A 14581-nucleotide genomic window follows, 5' to 3' on the forward strand; every position below is an offset into this window, starting at 1 on the left:
AAAAAAAAAAAAAACCCAGTGGATGAAAGTTTGATGAATAATACATTTCTTATACAAAAAGAGGAGCCCTGGTATTGCTGTTAAAGTGCTCATCTACTAACCAAAAGATTGGTGGTTCAAACCCACCAGCAGCTCTTTGGGAAAAAGATGTGGCAGTCTGATTCTGTAAAGATTCACACCCTTAGGAACCATATGGGAGTTCTACTCTATCTTATAGGATCACTATGAGTCTGAATGGACTTGATGGCGGTCGGTTTGGTTTTGATATACCAAATAGAATTGGTCAACATTCAACCATTTCAGGAGGTAGTATAGGATCAAGAACTGATGACACTGAAGGAGGAAGTCCAAACTGCACTGGAAGCACTGGTGAAAACTACGCTGCAGGAGTGGATGGAATACCAGTTGATATGTGGCAACAAATGACAAAACACTGAAAGTGCTCACTCGTCTACGCCAAGAAATTCAGAAAACAGCTACCTGGCCAACAGACCAGATCTATATTGTGCCCATTCCAAAGAAAGATGGCCTAACAGAATGAGAAAATTATCAAATAATATTATTAATATTACACACAAGTAAAATTTTGCTGAAGACAATTCAAAAATTGTTGCAGCAGTACATCAACATGGAACTGCCAGAATTTTGAGCTAAATTCAGAAGAGGACATGGAATGAGGGATATTATTGCCAATGTCAGATGGACCTTGGTTGAAAGCAGAGAATACCAGAAAGATGTTCACCTGTGTTTTACTGACTATGCAAAGGCCTCCATTGTTTGGATCATAACAAACTATGGACAACATTGGGAAGAATTGGAATTCCAGAACACTCAATGGTGTTCATGAGGAATTTGTATATAGAGGTAGTCATTCAAACAGAAAAAGGGCATACTGCATCATTTAAAATCAAGAAAGGTTTATGTCAGGTGCAGAAAAGGCATTTGATAAAATCCAACACCAATTCCTGATTAAAATGCTCAGCAAAATAGGAATAGAAGGGACATTCCTCAACATAATAAAGAGTATATATACAAAACCAACAGCCAACATTATTCTCAATGGAGAGAGACTGAAACCATTTCCCTTGTGAGCAGGAACCAGACAAGGATGCACTCTATCACCACTTCTATTCAACATTGTACTGGAAGTCCTAACCAGAGCAATAAGCCAAGAAAGGGAAATCAAAGGCATGCAAATTGGTAACAAAGAAGTAAAACTACCTCTATTCACTGATATGATCCTATACATAGAGAACCCAAGAAAGTCTGCAAGAAAACTACTAGAACTAATTCAGAGATTTACCATTGTGGCAGGATACAAGATCAATATCCAAAAATCAGTTGGATACCTCTACGCCAGCAAAGTGATTGCTGAAAAGGAAATAAGGAAATCAATACCATTTACAATAGCTACCAAAAAATAAAATACTTGGGAATAAATCTTATCAAGGACACAAAAGACCTATACAAAGAAAACTACAAAATACTACTTCAAGAAATCATAAGAGATCTACATAAATGGAAGAACATACCATGCTCGTGAATAGGAAGATTGAACGTTGTGAAAATGTCAACTCTACCCAAAGCAATCTGTACATTCAAAGCAATCCCAATCCAGATCCCATCAACATTCTTTAAGGATATGGAAAACCCCACCATTAATTTTATATGGAAAGGAAAGACACCTCAGATAAGCAAAAAACTGTTGAAGAAGAAGAACAAAGTAGGAGGTCTCACGCTCCTGGATCTCAAAACCTATTATACAGCCACAGTAGTCAAAACAGCCTGGTATTCAGGGAACAGGTTTGCTGGCCCGATGGAACCTGGTGGAACCACTGAGACTATGGCCCCTAGATGCCCTTCGGGTCTGGAATTGAATGCACACCTGTGGCTTCCAGCCAAACAATAGACAGGCATATTAGTTGAGCATTTACCTGAGGTAGATACACTCCTTGGAGAGAACAAGCATGAGAGAAAGAAGAGCTGCTCAGGCACAGGGAGACAGCTCAGGGGGTAGGAGTTCGTGGAGGGATGGACACAGGGAAGAGGTAACTATTGGGAGGAAGTGGGAGGGGAGATGTTGCATTGTGCTAAATTGTGGTCAATGTCATGAGACAAAGTATATGTGATCTGCTGTATGGAAAGTGTATTTGCTCTGTAAATTTTCATCCAAATCACAATTAAAAAAAAAAAAGCCTGGTGTTGATACAATGACAGACACAGAGACCAATGGAATAGAATTGAGAACCGAGAAATAGATACATCAACATATGGTCAGCTGATTTTTGACAAAGGGCGGAAATCCATTAAATGGGGAAGAGATAGTCTCTTTAACAAATGATGCTGGCAAAACTGGTTATTCATTTGCAGAGAAATGAAACAAGATCCATATCTCACACCATACACAAAAACGAACTCCAGATGGATCAAAGACTTAAATGTGAAACCTAAAACTTAAAATTCCTCAAGGAAAAAATAGGGGTAAATTTAGGGGCCCTAATTTATGGCATAAATAGACTGTCAAGCATAACCCAAAGTGCACAAACAACAGAAGGTAAACTAGATGAATGGGACCTTCTAAAAATTAAATTTTTAGGTGCTTCAAAAGACTTCTCCAAAAGAGTCAAAAGAGAACCTACAGATTGGGAAAAAATATTTGGCAATGACATATCTGACAAGAGACTTATCTTTAAAATTTATAGAAAACTCCAACAATCCAGCAACGAAAAGACAAGCAATCCAATTAACAAATGGGCAGAAGACATGAACTTCACCAAGGAGGCTATTCAGGCAGCCAATAAACATATGAAGAAATGTTCTCAATCATTTGCCATTATAGAGATGCAAATCAAAACAATAATGAGGTACCATCTTGCCCAGCACTAGCAGCAAAGTTCAACAAGACAGAAAATAACAAATGCTAGCGAGGATTCAGAGATTGGGACTCTCATACATTGGTGGTGGGATTGTCAAATGATACAACCACAGTGGAAAGCAGTATGGCAATTCCTTAAAACGTTGGAATTAGAAATACCATTTGATCCAGCAATCCCATTACTAGATATATATCCTAAAGAAGTGAGAGCCAGGACAAGAACAGATGTATGCATACTCATGTTCATCACAGCACTATTTACAGTAGCAAAGAGATGGAAACAACCTAAGCGCCCATCAACAGAAGAATGGATAGCCAAACTATGGTATATACATACAATAGAATACTATGCAAAACTAAAGAATAATGTAGAATCTGCAAAACACTGCATAACACGGATGAACTTGGAGGACATTATGCTGAGTAAAATAAGTCAGTCATAGAAAGACAAATATTGTATTAGTTCATTATTATAAAAAGGAAAGGAAAGGTTTATATATGGAAAGAAACTTTCTTTGTTGATTACCAGGGATGGGGACGGGGAGGAAACTGCTAGATAGGCAGAGACAAGTATTGATTTGGGTGAAGGGAAGGGCAATTGTACCAAAAGTGAGTCATCAACACGGTATTGAGGAAGAGAAAGACATAGAGAAGTACGTGGGAGGTACAGACAACAAAAATGAACCCTTTTACACATACAGTACGTATTGTCAATGATGGCATACATTGATCTATGGGTAGACCCATAGATGGGTGTACAGGCCAAACGATCAGGTATGTCCAGGCAGGTAGGAGCAGGCCCATGACTGTGTACAGGGTTGGCAGACGATGTTTCTACCAGCATATTTGTACGTGCTGTAAAAATGTCTGGGTATATAGTAGAGCTGACAAAGGACAAGGTTCTTGGCCACAGCCAGCTACCCTGAGGGAGTGAGTAGTTGGACCTGTGGGCTTGGGACCATGGTCGGAGGGGATATCGAGCTCAACTGGCATAGCACTACACAAAAACATTGTTCTACATCCTACTTTGGTGAGCAGCAACTGGAGTCTTAAACGCTTACAAGCAGCCATCAGGATGCAATGATGAATCTCTTCTTGTCCAAAGCAAAGAAGAATGAAGAAAACTGAAGACACAGGGAAACAATTAGTCCAAGGGACTAGATGACCATGAGATCAGAAGAACTAGATGGTACCTTGCTATCACTGTCAACCACTTGTAGAGGGGATCAGTGCAGGAGATCCTGGATAGAGTAGGAGAACAATGTGGAACAAAACTCAAAATCATTAAAAAAAAAAAAGACCAGGTTTGCTAGTCTGATAGACCCTGGTGAGACCCCTGAGACTATGGCCCCTAGTTATCCTTAAGGGCCAGAACTGAACTCACTCCTATGGCTTCCAGCCAAACAACAGACAGGAATATGGGGTGAACATTTACATCAGGTAGATACACTCCTAGGAGCAATCAATTGTGGGAGAACAGAGGGCAGTGTTTGCACAGGGAGATAGCTGGAGGGGGTAGAGGGGTGGCAGGAGTGCATGAGAAGGAAGGACACAGAAAAGAGGTAACTCTAGGGAGGAAGTGGGAAGAGAGATGGGGAACTGCAGTCAATGTTATGAAACAAAGGAGCTATGATGGCGTAGTGCCTAAGGCATTTGACTGCTAGTCAGAAGGCTGGTGGTTCAAACCCACCAGCCACTTCTCAGAAGGAAGACTGGGCAATGTACTTCCATAGAGATACTGCCTCAGAAACCCAAGGAGGGGTCACTATGAGTTGGGATCGACTCGAAAACAAAATGTGTATGAACTGCTGTAAAGAAAATGAATAATTTATAGAAAATAAAAAATTTTTTAAAAAAAGAAAAAGAGGTATATGTCAGGGTTGCATCCTTTCACAAGACTCATTCAATCTGTATGCAAATAATCCAAGAAGCTGGACTATATGAAGAACAGGGCATCAGAATTGGAGGAAGACTCATTAACAACCTGCAATGTGCAGATGACACAACCTTGTTTGCTGAAAGGAAAGATGACTTGAAGCACTTACTGATGAAGATCAAAGACTGCAGCTTCAGTATGGATTACACATCAACACAAAGAAAAAGGTCCTCACAACTGAGCCAATAAACATCTTGATAAATGGAGAAAAGACAAGCTGTCAAGGATTTCATTTCACTTGGATCCACAACCAATGCCAATGGAAGCAGCAGTCAAGAAATCAAATGATGTATTTCATTGTACAAATCTGCTGCAAAGGGGCCTCTTTAAAGTGCTAAAAAGCAAAGATGTCATCTTTAGGACTAGGGTGTACCTGATCCAAGCCCTGGTATGTGTGTGTATATATATTTTATTGTGATTTGGGTGAAAATTTACATAGCAAATTCACTTTCCATACAGCAGTTCACATATACTTTGTCTCATAACACTGACTGAAATGTCCCACAATGCAACAGCTCCCCTCCCACTTCCTCCCGATAGTTATCTCTTCCCTGTGTCCAACCCTTCATGCACTCCTGCCCCCTGAGCTGTCTCCCTGTGTCTGAACAGCCCTTCTTTCTCCCGTGATTGTTCTCTCCAAGGAGTGTATCTACCTCAGGTAAATGCTCAACTCATATGTCTGTCTTTTGTTTGGCTGGAAGCCACAGGTGTGGGTTCAATTTCAGACCTGAAGGGGAGATAGGGGCCATAGTCTCAGTAGTTCCACCAGACTCTATCAGACCAGCAAACCTGGTCCCTCCACCCCCTTTTTTTTTTTCCAAATGATTTTGAGTTTTGTTTCACCTTGTTCTCCCTCTCTATCCAGGATCTCCTACAAAGATCCCCCTCCGAGAGATTGACAGCAATAGCCAGGCACCATCTAGCTCTTCTGGTCTCATAGTCGTAAAGGCTGAGGATCTCATGGTGTACCAGTCGCTAGGACTATTGTTTCCATGAATCTTTGGTTTTCCTCATTCTTCTTTGCTCTGGATGAGGAGAGACCCATCGTTGCATCTAGATGGCTGCTTGCAAGCTTTTAAGATCCCAGTCATTACTCACCAAAGTAGGAGGTAGAACAATGTTTTGTGTAGTATATTATGTCAATTGAGCTTGATGTCCCCTGTGACAATGGTCCCAAGCCCACAGGTTCAACTACTCAGTCCCTCTGGGTAGCTGGCTGTGACCAAGAAGTGACTACAACCTTGTCCCTGGTCAGCTCTACTAAACACCTGGGAATTCTTACAGATCATACAAATACACTTATGGGACTATTGTCTGCCAACCCTATACATGGTCTTGGGTACACTCCCCACTTCATAGACATATCTAATAGTTCAGCCTGGCCACCCATCTATCCACCCACATACCCATGTTTGCTGTACACATGTACTGTATGTGCAAAACGGTTCATCTTTGTTGTCTGTACCTCCCATGTACCTCTCTATGTCTTCCTCTATGTCTATCAGACCAACAAACCTGGTTTGCCAGCACCATGTTGATCACTCACATTTGGTATATTGCCCTTCTCTTCACCCAAATCAATACTTATCTCTACCTATCTAACAGTGTTTCCTAACCTCCCCTCCAACCCCTGGTAACCAACAAAGAAAATTTCCTTCCATAGATAAACCTTTCCTTGACTTTTACAATAACAGACTAATACATTAATTTAATTAATTAATCTTTAATGAATTGATATTTAATTAATTAATCCTTGCTCTTTTCTTTATTTTTCTCTCCCTTCTACTATCTTTGTATTTGGGCTGTGCTGTTTTTTTCTAACTTATCAAGTCTAATCATTTCAGTATTTTAAATCTTTCTTTGTTTCTACATATGTATTTAGGTTAATTTCCTTATGAATACTGGTTTTAGCTATAATCTACACACTTTGGTATGTAGTATTTTCATTTTCTAAATATTTTCCAATACCCATTATAATTTCTTTTTAAACTCATGAATTAATTTAGAAGTATGTTTTTTTTCTGTTTAATTTCTAAATATGTTGAGATTTGTAGTTATCTTGTATTATTAATTTCTAATTTCACTATAAAATTATAAACAATGTGATTTGTTTGTTTCTTTGGTACTTACTTATTTTGTGTGTGTGTGGCCTAGTATATGGTCGTTTTTATATATTTCATGTAGGGTTGAAAAGAATATGTATTATCTAATTGTTGGATGCAGGGTCCATTAGATGCAACTTGGTGATTCTTCGAATCTTCTACATCTCTAACAACATTTTATGTGTTTGATTTATTAGTTCCTTACAAAAAAATAAAAACACACTGCCGTGGAGTCAGATCTGACTCATAGAGACCCTCCTTGGGTTTCTGAGGCAGTATCACTATGGAAGTAGATTGCCCAACCTTCCTTCCAAGGAGTGGCTGGTGGGTTTGAACCACCAGCCTTCTGGTTAGCAGTCGAATGCCTTAGGCACTACACCACCAGAGCTCCCATCAGTTACTTAGATGTGACCAAAAAAAAAAACCTCATGATGATGATGGATTTGTGTGTTTCTTCTTAAATGCTACCAAGTTTTGCTTTATATATTTTGAAATTATATTGTTAGATGAAAACCACATTATATGTTTCTGGTGAATTATTGCTTTTATATTTATCTGATGAATCTCTTTATCTCTAATAATGGTTTTTGTTCTAAGACAAACTTTGTCTGATACTAATATCATGGCACTAACCTTTTTTTTTTGGTTGTATTTACCTATTACATCTTTTTCTATCACTTTCTTTCAATATGCATCATTATGTTTTAAATATGTCTCTTAAAAGCAATGCACAGCTGATGACCTTTAGATTTTTCAATCCCATTGGATCATTGGATGGCCCAGGAAAACCATACAATTGAATGTACTTTAAACATCCAAATGAGCAAATGTGAAAGATAGTGTGGATGATGAAGTTGCCTGGTATACTCTGTTAAATCTCTCCTGCTGGAGAACATCTACTCATCTGTCAAAGCCACTTTTAAAGTCCCCTTTTCATAAAGCCTGTTCTCAGTTTTCCAGGCTATTAATCATTTAGTCAGCAATTCAAGTTAACCTCTGTTATAATGACCATACTGATCAGCAATTATTTGTTTATAAGTTTGTATCCCACCTCTTCCATACCAAACCCTTCCAACTGAGGAAGGGTTTGGTATAGGAGAATCCATCTGTGTCCTGTAGTGCCAAATAAAGGGTTGGGCATAGAGTAGAGCGGGCATCAGAAGACTAGATTTGCTAAATGAAAGAAGAGTAAAATCTCAGTGACTCTTGCCATAGACACTGCCCCTTCCATTTCCAGGCCATCTTTTTACCTTTGGAATTCATTATTGAAAAGACAGCCAAATCTCAAGGAGTTCTGCAGACCTAGGAGAAGGAAGTGTTAGACAAGATTATATTGTTTATAGATATGTATCTCCTAACAACTGGAAAATAGTGCCAGCCATTATTTTATTTACGGAACTCAAATCAAATCACCAAGATACAAAGACCCAAGGAGGAGGAAGTTCAGCAGATAATTGACTAATTAGAGCTGTCTTCTCATCCTGTTTAATTCTGAGGGGTGTTTTTTTTTTTTTTTTTTTTTTTAAAGGCGACTGTATTTTGCAATCAAGCCCCAATCTAAACACATAAACTAATTTCTCTCCCAGAAATGCCAACACTCTCACTTAATTAATGCTGAAAAATTTGCCTGTATTGGAAGGAAACAAAGCTAAAGGCCAATGGGTATAGATGGGGGTAGGAATGGAGGACAGTGCAGGAGATATAAACAGAGAGACATCAAGGAGAGCCCAAGAGACACCTGGAAGAATAAAGGGGATTCTGGGAGAAAGTGTCCAAGTGGCCTGCTTGGGAAGTGCTACCTATGCGTCCCCTGGGTAGGTCTTTGGAATACTAATGTTGTTAGGTGCTGCTAACACATGACAACCCCATGCACAATGAAATGCAACACTGCCTGGTCCTGGGCCATCCTACTGATTGGCTGGGGATCAGACCACTGGGGTCCATTGAATTTTCATTGGCTGATTTTTCAAAAGTAGATCACCAAGCCTTTCTTCCTAGCCCACCTCAGTCTGGAAACTCCACTGAAACCTGCTCAGCATAATAGCAACACACAAGCCATCCCTGACAGGTAATGTCTGAGTATGAGGTGCACTGGCTGGGAATCAACCCCAGGTCTCTTGCATGGAGGGTGAGAATTCTACCACTGAATTACCAGTTGCATAATAAACCCATTTTGGATTCATAACGAGCTTATTGAACAGAGTAGAACTGCCCTAAAGAGTTTCCAAGGCTGAAATCTTTATGGAAGCAGACTGCCACATCTTTTTCTGTAGAGCAAATGATGAGTTTGAACTGCCAACGTTTCTGTTAGCAGCCAAGCACTTTAACCACTGTGCCACCAGGAGTCCTTAATGGAGTAATAATAGCTACTATTTATTGAGCCATTGCTATATGCCAGATATCGTGGTAAGCAGTTTTCATGCATTATCTCATTGTTATTCTCAGAACAACTGTGTAAATTGAGAATCGGTACCCCAGTTTACAGATGAGGAATTCAGGGTCAGAAAATTGCAGCAATTTGTCCATGGCCATACACCTAAGGAGTCCAAAAGCTAGAATCTGAATCCCTGTAGGTTTGATTTGACTGAAAGCTTCTGCTCTGAGTCCTTAACTATTCTCACAAAGCCACTTTGAGGTAGGTTTTTTTTTTTTTTTTTTTTTCCATTCTTCAAAGAGGCCCAAGGATGACTCACATTGCCCAAGTGACACATATATGGTAGTAGGTACTAAGCCAGAGAAGAAAGCAGGTCTATGTTACTCCAAAATCAATGCTACCTCCCAGGAAGAGAAAGAACAAAACCAAGAAGCAGGAACGTGCTAGGAACACCCTGCAGGGCAGGTCCTACCCGGTCCTAAGGCACCTTCCCTTTGTTTCCCACTCCCAACCTTCCTGCTGGGGCCCCTTTCAAGAATCATCTTTTCACCACCTTTCCTCTAATGTGGCCTCTGGATGGGTCTTGGAAAGATCTAAGATACCCAAGAGGTCCCCTAGAAAAGAAGCAGACCCTGTGTGTAAGACAGGCAAGCTCTTGGATCAGGAACCAGTCAAAGTGGGTTCAAACCCAGCTATCGATTTTGACCGATAACAGCAACTCCCTTTTTAAACATCCCTATGGGATATGCATTTCACTAGGGTTTTCCTCTACATTGTTTAATGTAACACACACATACACACACACACACAATGATCGGCCCTATTTTACACAAGAGGAGCCTGAGATTCCTGGAGGTGGAGCCACAAGAGCAAGGACAGCAAGTCATCATGAGTCTGGGATTTGAACCCACCAAGGCCCCACATCCTGCTGTTGCCCGTGAGCGGAGGAAGGCGGAGCTGCTGGGACAGAGGGAGGAGGGGAAAGAGAGAGCGAGCGAGCTCCCAGTCGTGCGCGCTGACGACAGCAGGTGATTTTTTTCTGCAGCGCGCTTTCTCCCAGCATCTTTCCTGGATTTTTTTTCCCCCTGCTGAACGGAAGAAAAGGGTGGGGCCGCTTCCCTGCAGCAGAAGCGACGGCGGCTGCGGCTGCAGCATCACTGAGCGCAGGGGCAGCGGCGGCGGCGGCAACGCTCAGTCTCCGCTGGAGGTTACCGCTTCCAAGCCCTGCTAGGTGGCCAGCTGAGCCCAGACGCCAGCGGGGAGGAGAACAGAGCCGGGTCCTCGGACCCTGCGGCCACACAGCCCGGCCCTTTCTCTGCGCCATGGCTTAAGCCCGCAGCCACCTCTCTTCGCGTCGCCTCGCTCCACCGGGGTCTGCGCGCCACCGCAGCCGCAGGGGGGGGGGGCGCGTCCCAGACGCCCTCTTTGGGAACTCGGGAACGCGGTGCCTCTCACTCTTCGGCGCCCGCAGCCGACTGCGCTCCCAAGACCTTTGCAGGAGGTTCCCAGAGGCGTTTGCAGCCGGTAATAGAGGGACTTTCCATACTATCTCAGTTACAGCTTTGCCGGGCCGACCTTGGGGGTCTGGCTCTCTCCTCGGGTGCTCTAAGGGAGGAGGGTTAGGTAGTTCAGGCTGACCAGGGCAAAAACTGTGGCGACCAGACTGACTGGTTGGAGGCCAGAGGGCTGAAGCAAGAGTAGAGACTTGGTTTTGAACCACAAAGAGAAAGAGGGAGAGCCAGGTTTTGCTGCAGCATCATGGCGTGGCCATGCATCACACGGGCCTGCTGCATCGCTCGCTTCTGGAACCAGTTGGACAAGGCAGACATAGCCGTGCCGCTGGTTTTCACCAAGTACTCGGAGGCCACAGAGCACCCGGGCGCCCCGCCGCAGCCTCAGCCGCCGCCGTCTCAACAGCAGCAAGCGCAGCCAACACTCGTGCCCCCCTCGGCTCGTGCGGTCGCCATAGAGACGCAGCCAGCCCAGGGAGAGTTGGATGCAGTTGCCCGGGCAACAGGGCCGGCGCCGGGGCCGAGCGGCGATCGTGAGGCGGCTGCAGCGGCCCTGGGCCGGAGCGGCTCGGGCCCGGCCTCCTCCTCTGGCGCGGGCCCAGCGGACTCGGTGATGCGCCAGGACTACCGCGCTTGGAAGGTGCAGCGGCCGGAGCCGAGCTGCCGGCCGCGCAGCGAGTACCAGCCATCTGACGCGCCCTTCGAGCGCGAGACCCAGTACCAGAAGGACTTCCGCGCCTGGCCACTGCCGCGCCGCGGGGACCACCCGTGGATCCCCAAACCCGTGCAGATCTCCACGTCATCCCAGGCCCCAGCGCCCATCCTCGGGGCGCCCAAGCGCAGGCCGAAAAGCCAGGAGCGCTGGCCAGCGCAAGCGGCCGCTGAGGCCCCAGAGCAGGAGGTGGCCCCTGTCGGAGCAGGCGTCCTTGCAGCCGGAAAGGCGTCGGGTGCGGACGAGCGCGACACACGAAAGAAGGCCGGGCCCGCCTGGATGTTGCGTCGCGCGGAGGGGCTAGGGCTAGAGCAGACACCACTGCCAGTGGGCCAGGTCCAGGCAGCGGGCCCAGAGGGTGGCAAGGGGCGTGCAGCTGCAGACGCCCTCAACAGGCAAATCCGCGAGGAGGTGGCGAGTGCGGTGAGCAGTTCCTACAGGTGAGGTGCGGGCCGCAATTCATGAGACAGGCCTAAGTCACCATTTCTCTCTCCCTAGGACCGCCCAGGACTCATTCTCCCCATCCCAAGCCTCACAATCAGCCTCCTTTCCCATCCTAGACCACGCCCTCTCCCCAGCCCCACCCGAGGCATCCCGGCAGCACAGGCTTCTCTTCTATTTATTTCTGGGTGGAAGCTGTTGGTATTATCCATCCAAGCCTGTCCAGATCTTTCGTCTCACCACCTTTGCCACCTTTTCCCCATCCTGCCCCACCTGAGATCCCTGCTGCCTAACACAGACCGTTTGCAGTTTCCATCCTGTCCCACCCAAATCACCTGCTGCATTAGTCTGGAAGCTACCCATTTGCTGCTTCGACTGTCTCCCATGACCCTGCTACCTTCCTACAGGGTCACCATCCTCCCTAGTCCAGTTCACTTCGCCCTCCATACTTCCCTCCTTTCTCTCAGTCCCTGGGCGACACTCAAGCACCACACCCTTTTCTAATTCCCTATAGGGCCTTTATGGCTCACCCTCCTCATTTTGAAGTCAGATTCCTTCTGCCTCTTACTAGCGGTAGCACGTTGGGCAAGTGTCTTCACCTTTCTGAGCTTCGGGTTCTTATCTGTAAAATGCAATTAATAATAGATACCTCTTAGGATTGTTCACCCATTTATTGATTTAATATTAAATATTCAATATATTTTTGAGCCCCTATTATATATGCTAAGGAGCCCTGGGGGCAGCCCTCAAGTGTTAACTGAAGGTTGGTGGTTCCAAGCTTCCAGCGGCTCCACAGGAGAAAAAACATGGTGGTCTGCTCCCATAAAGATTACAGCCTAGGAGACACATTGGGGCAGTTTTACTCTATCATGTAGATCACTGTGAGTGGGAATTGACTCAAAGGCACACAACAACAACACTATATATGTTAGTCACTGTGCTAGACATTGTGAGGATTAAATGAGATGACTCAGGAGGCGAGCTCTTGCTTAATGCTTAGTAGTTTTGATTTCAGTCCTACCTTCTACATGATGTCTCATTATTTTAATTGTCATTTTCTATATACCTCTAGCCTTCTCCCCCACTCATGCATCTGCTTTCTCTCTCCTTACCCTTCATATCCTCCCTCCAGATGTTTCTTTCACCCCTCATCCATCCATCTGATATGTATTTCTGAATGCTTAGCTTTCAGTCCTGCCCTTATGTTTCAATCCAAATCAATCACCTAACAGATCACAGTTGACTCTAAACATGTAACGTGGGGCTTGAGGTCTCTAGGGAGGCAGATGTTCATGATGCGTAATTGAGACAGAGGTGTTCAAAATGTGGCTTATGGGGTTCTTTATCAATGCCACAGTCAGCTGCCTCCTTCCTCCATGAGGGTGTGGTGGAGAGGACTGCAGTCATTATTCTTTGCCAAGATCTTCTTTGTAGCCTCATGTCACATTGATGCCCCTCTCCTGTGAACATGACAAACGCACCCTCATACGCTGAAGAAAAACACTAGCATACACAGACATCCTCTCTTGTTAAGACAAAATCTACTCCTACCCTAGGTTTTAACCTTGGGAAACATTTCCTGGTGAGAAGTAACAGCTAATCAATTGGCCCCTACTCCTTCTTCCTGGATTCCTCCTCCCACTTGACATCTCTCTCCTGGTGTCTTGCTATCGTGATGACACTGGAGTATACACAGGAGTACACTGTTTCCATTTAAAGCTCTGGATCATGCAAGGACACATATCCTTTTACTTGGTTCATAGCCACAAGGAGGTGGAACTTTCACAATATCTTTATACTGCAACCAAGGGAAGATCAAAAAGACATGAAAGGAGGCAAACAAGCAAGTGTCATTAAAAACAAGGCCATGGTGTAGCTTTCTGATCCTGCTTTGGCTTTCTTGTTTATAGACCCTACTTCACTCTCTGAGATCCCTAAGTTTGGTCCAACTTCAGAGATTCCTGACCTGGCCTCTTCCTTTTCCTACTACCATTCTACCTCCCTGTGGCAGGTGGTACCTTACCACCCACCAGGCAGAAGCTACCTCTCCTCACCACCATATGATTGATGCCCAGCAAGAGAGATTCCAGGTTCTCAAACTTCCTTGCGTAGTTCCACTCAATTTTGGTTTCTTGTTTTGCCCACAGGTGATTGTCCAAATGGTCAGGGAATGACCACACCTTTCAGATGCAACCCACTCCAAATATTTTAGGTTGTACCTTTGTTCCATATAGCTTCTTCCATCAAAACAACATCTGAAAAATAACTCTTCATGGCTAGAGTTACATATGTACAAAAAGTAATTGAATTAGGTGGAAGAAGGCAGTTGGTGAGAATTATTTTTATTGGCCATCAGAATTCCATCGACCCATCAAGAAAAATCTGTGAGCATTTCAAACAAAATTTTTGTTTAATTTGGGTCTTCTGTAAAATGTAATTATGCATAGGACTTTGTGGTCAGAAGTATCATTTTGCTGTCTGATCAAGGCATTTTGAAACATTAACAGAATGAATGTTGCTAAAAGACATCAATTTCTTTAATGGACAGTTTAAACAGCATGACAAATTTAATATGAAATTTTACATTATTTTTTGCTCCACAAGAAAAACAAACCAATAATAGGGAAATG

At 43.9% G+C, this 14581-nt stretch overlaps 1 protein-coding gene across 1 annotated transcript in view; it reads left to right on the forward strand.

The window, feature by feature from the left end:
• Positions 1–11045: 11045 nt before the first annotated feature.
• MAP6 (microtubule associated protein 6) overlaps positions 11046–14581 on the forward strand; it is an 87417-nt gene continuing 83881 nt past the window's right edge. The window contains exon 1 of the mRNA XM_042780962.1: positions 11046–11950. Coding sequence (XP_042636896.1) covers positions 11046–11950 — 905 coding nt within the window. The remainder of the gene's footprint in view (positions 11951–14581) is intronic.

This window comes from Orycteropus afer, unplaced genomic scaffold, assembly GCF_000298275.1.
Source record: "Orycteropus afer afer isolate SDZICR_OR568_19922 unplaced genomic scaffold, OryAfe1.0 scaffold00074, whole genome shotgun sequence".
Taxonomy (NCBI): Eukaryota; Metazoa; Chordata; class Mammalia; order Tubulidentata; family Orycteropodidae; genus Orycteropus; species Orycteropus afer.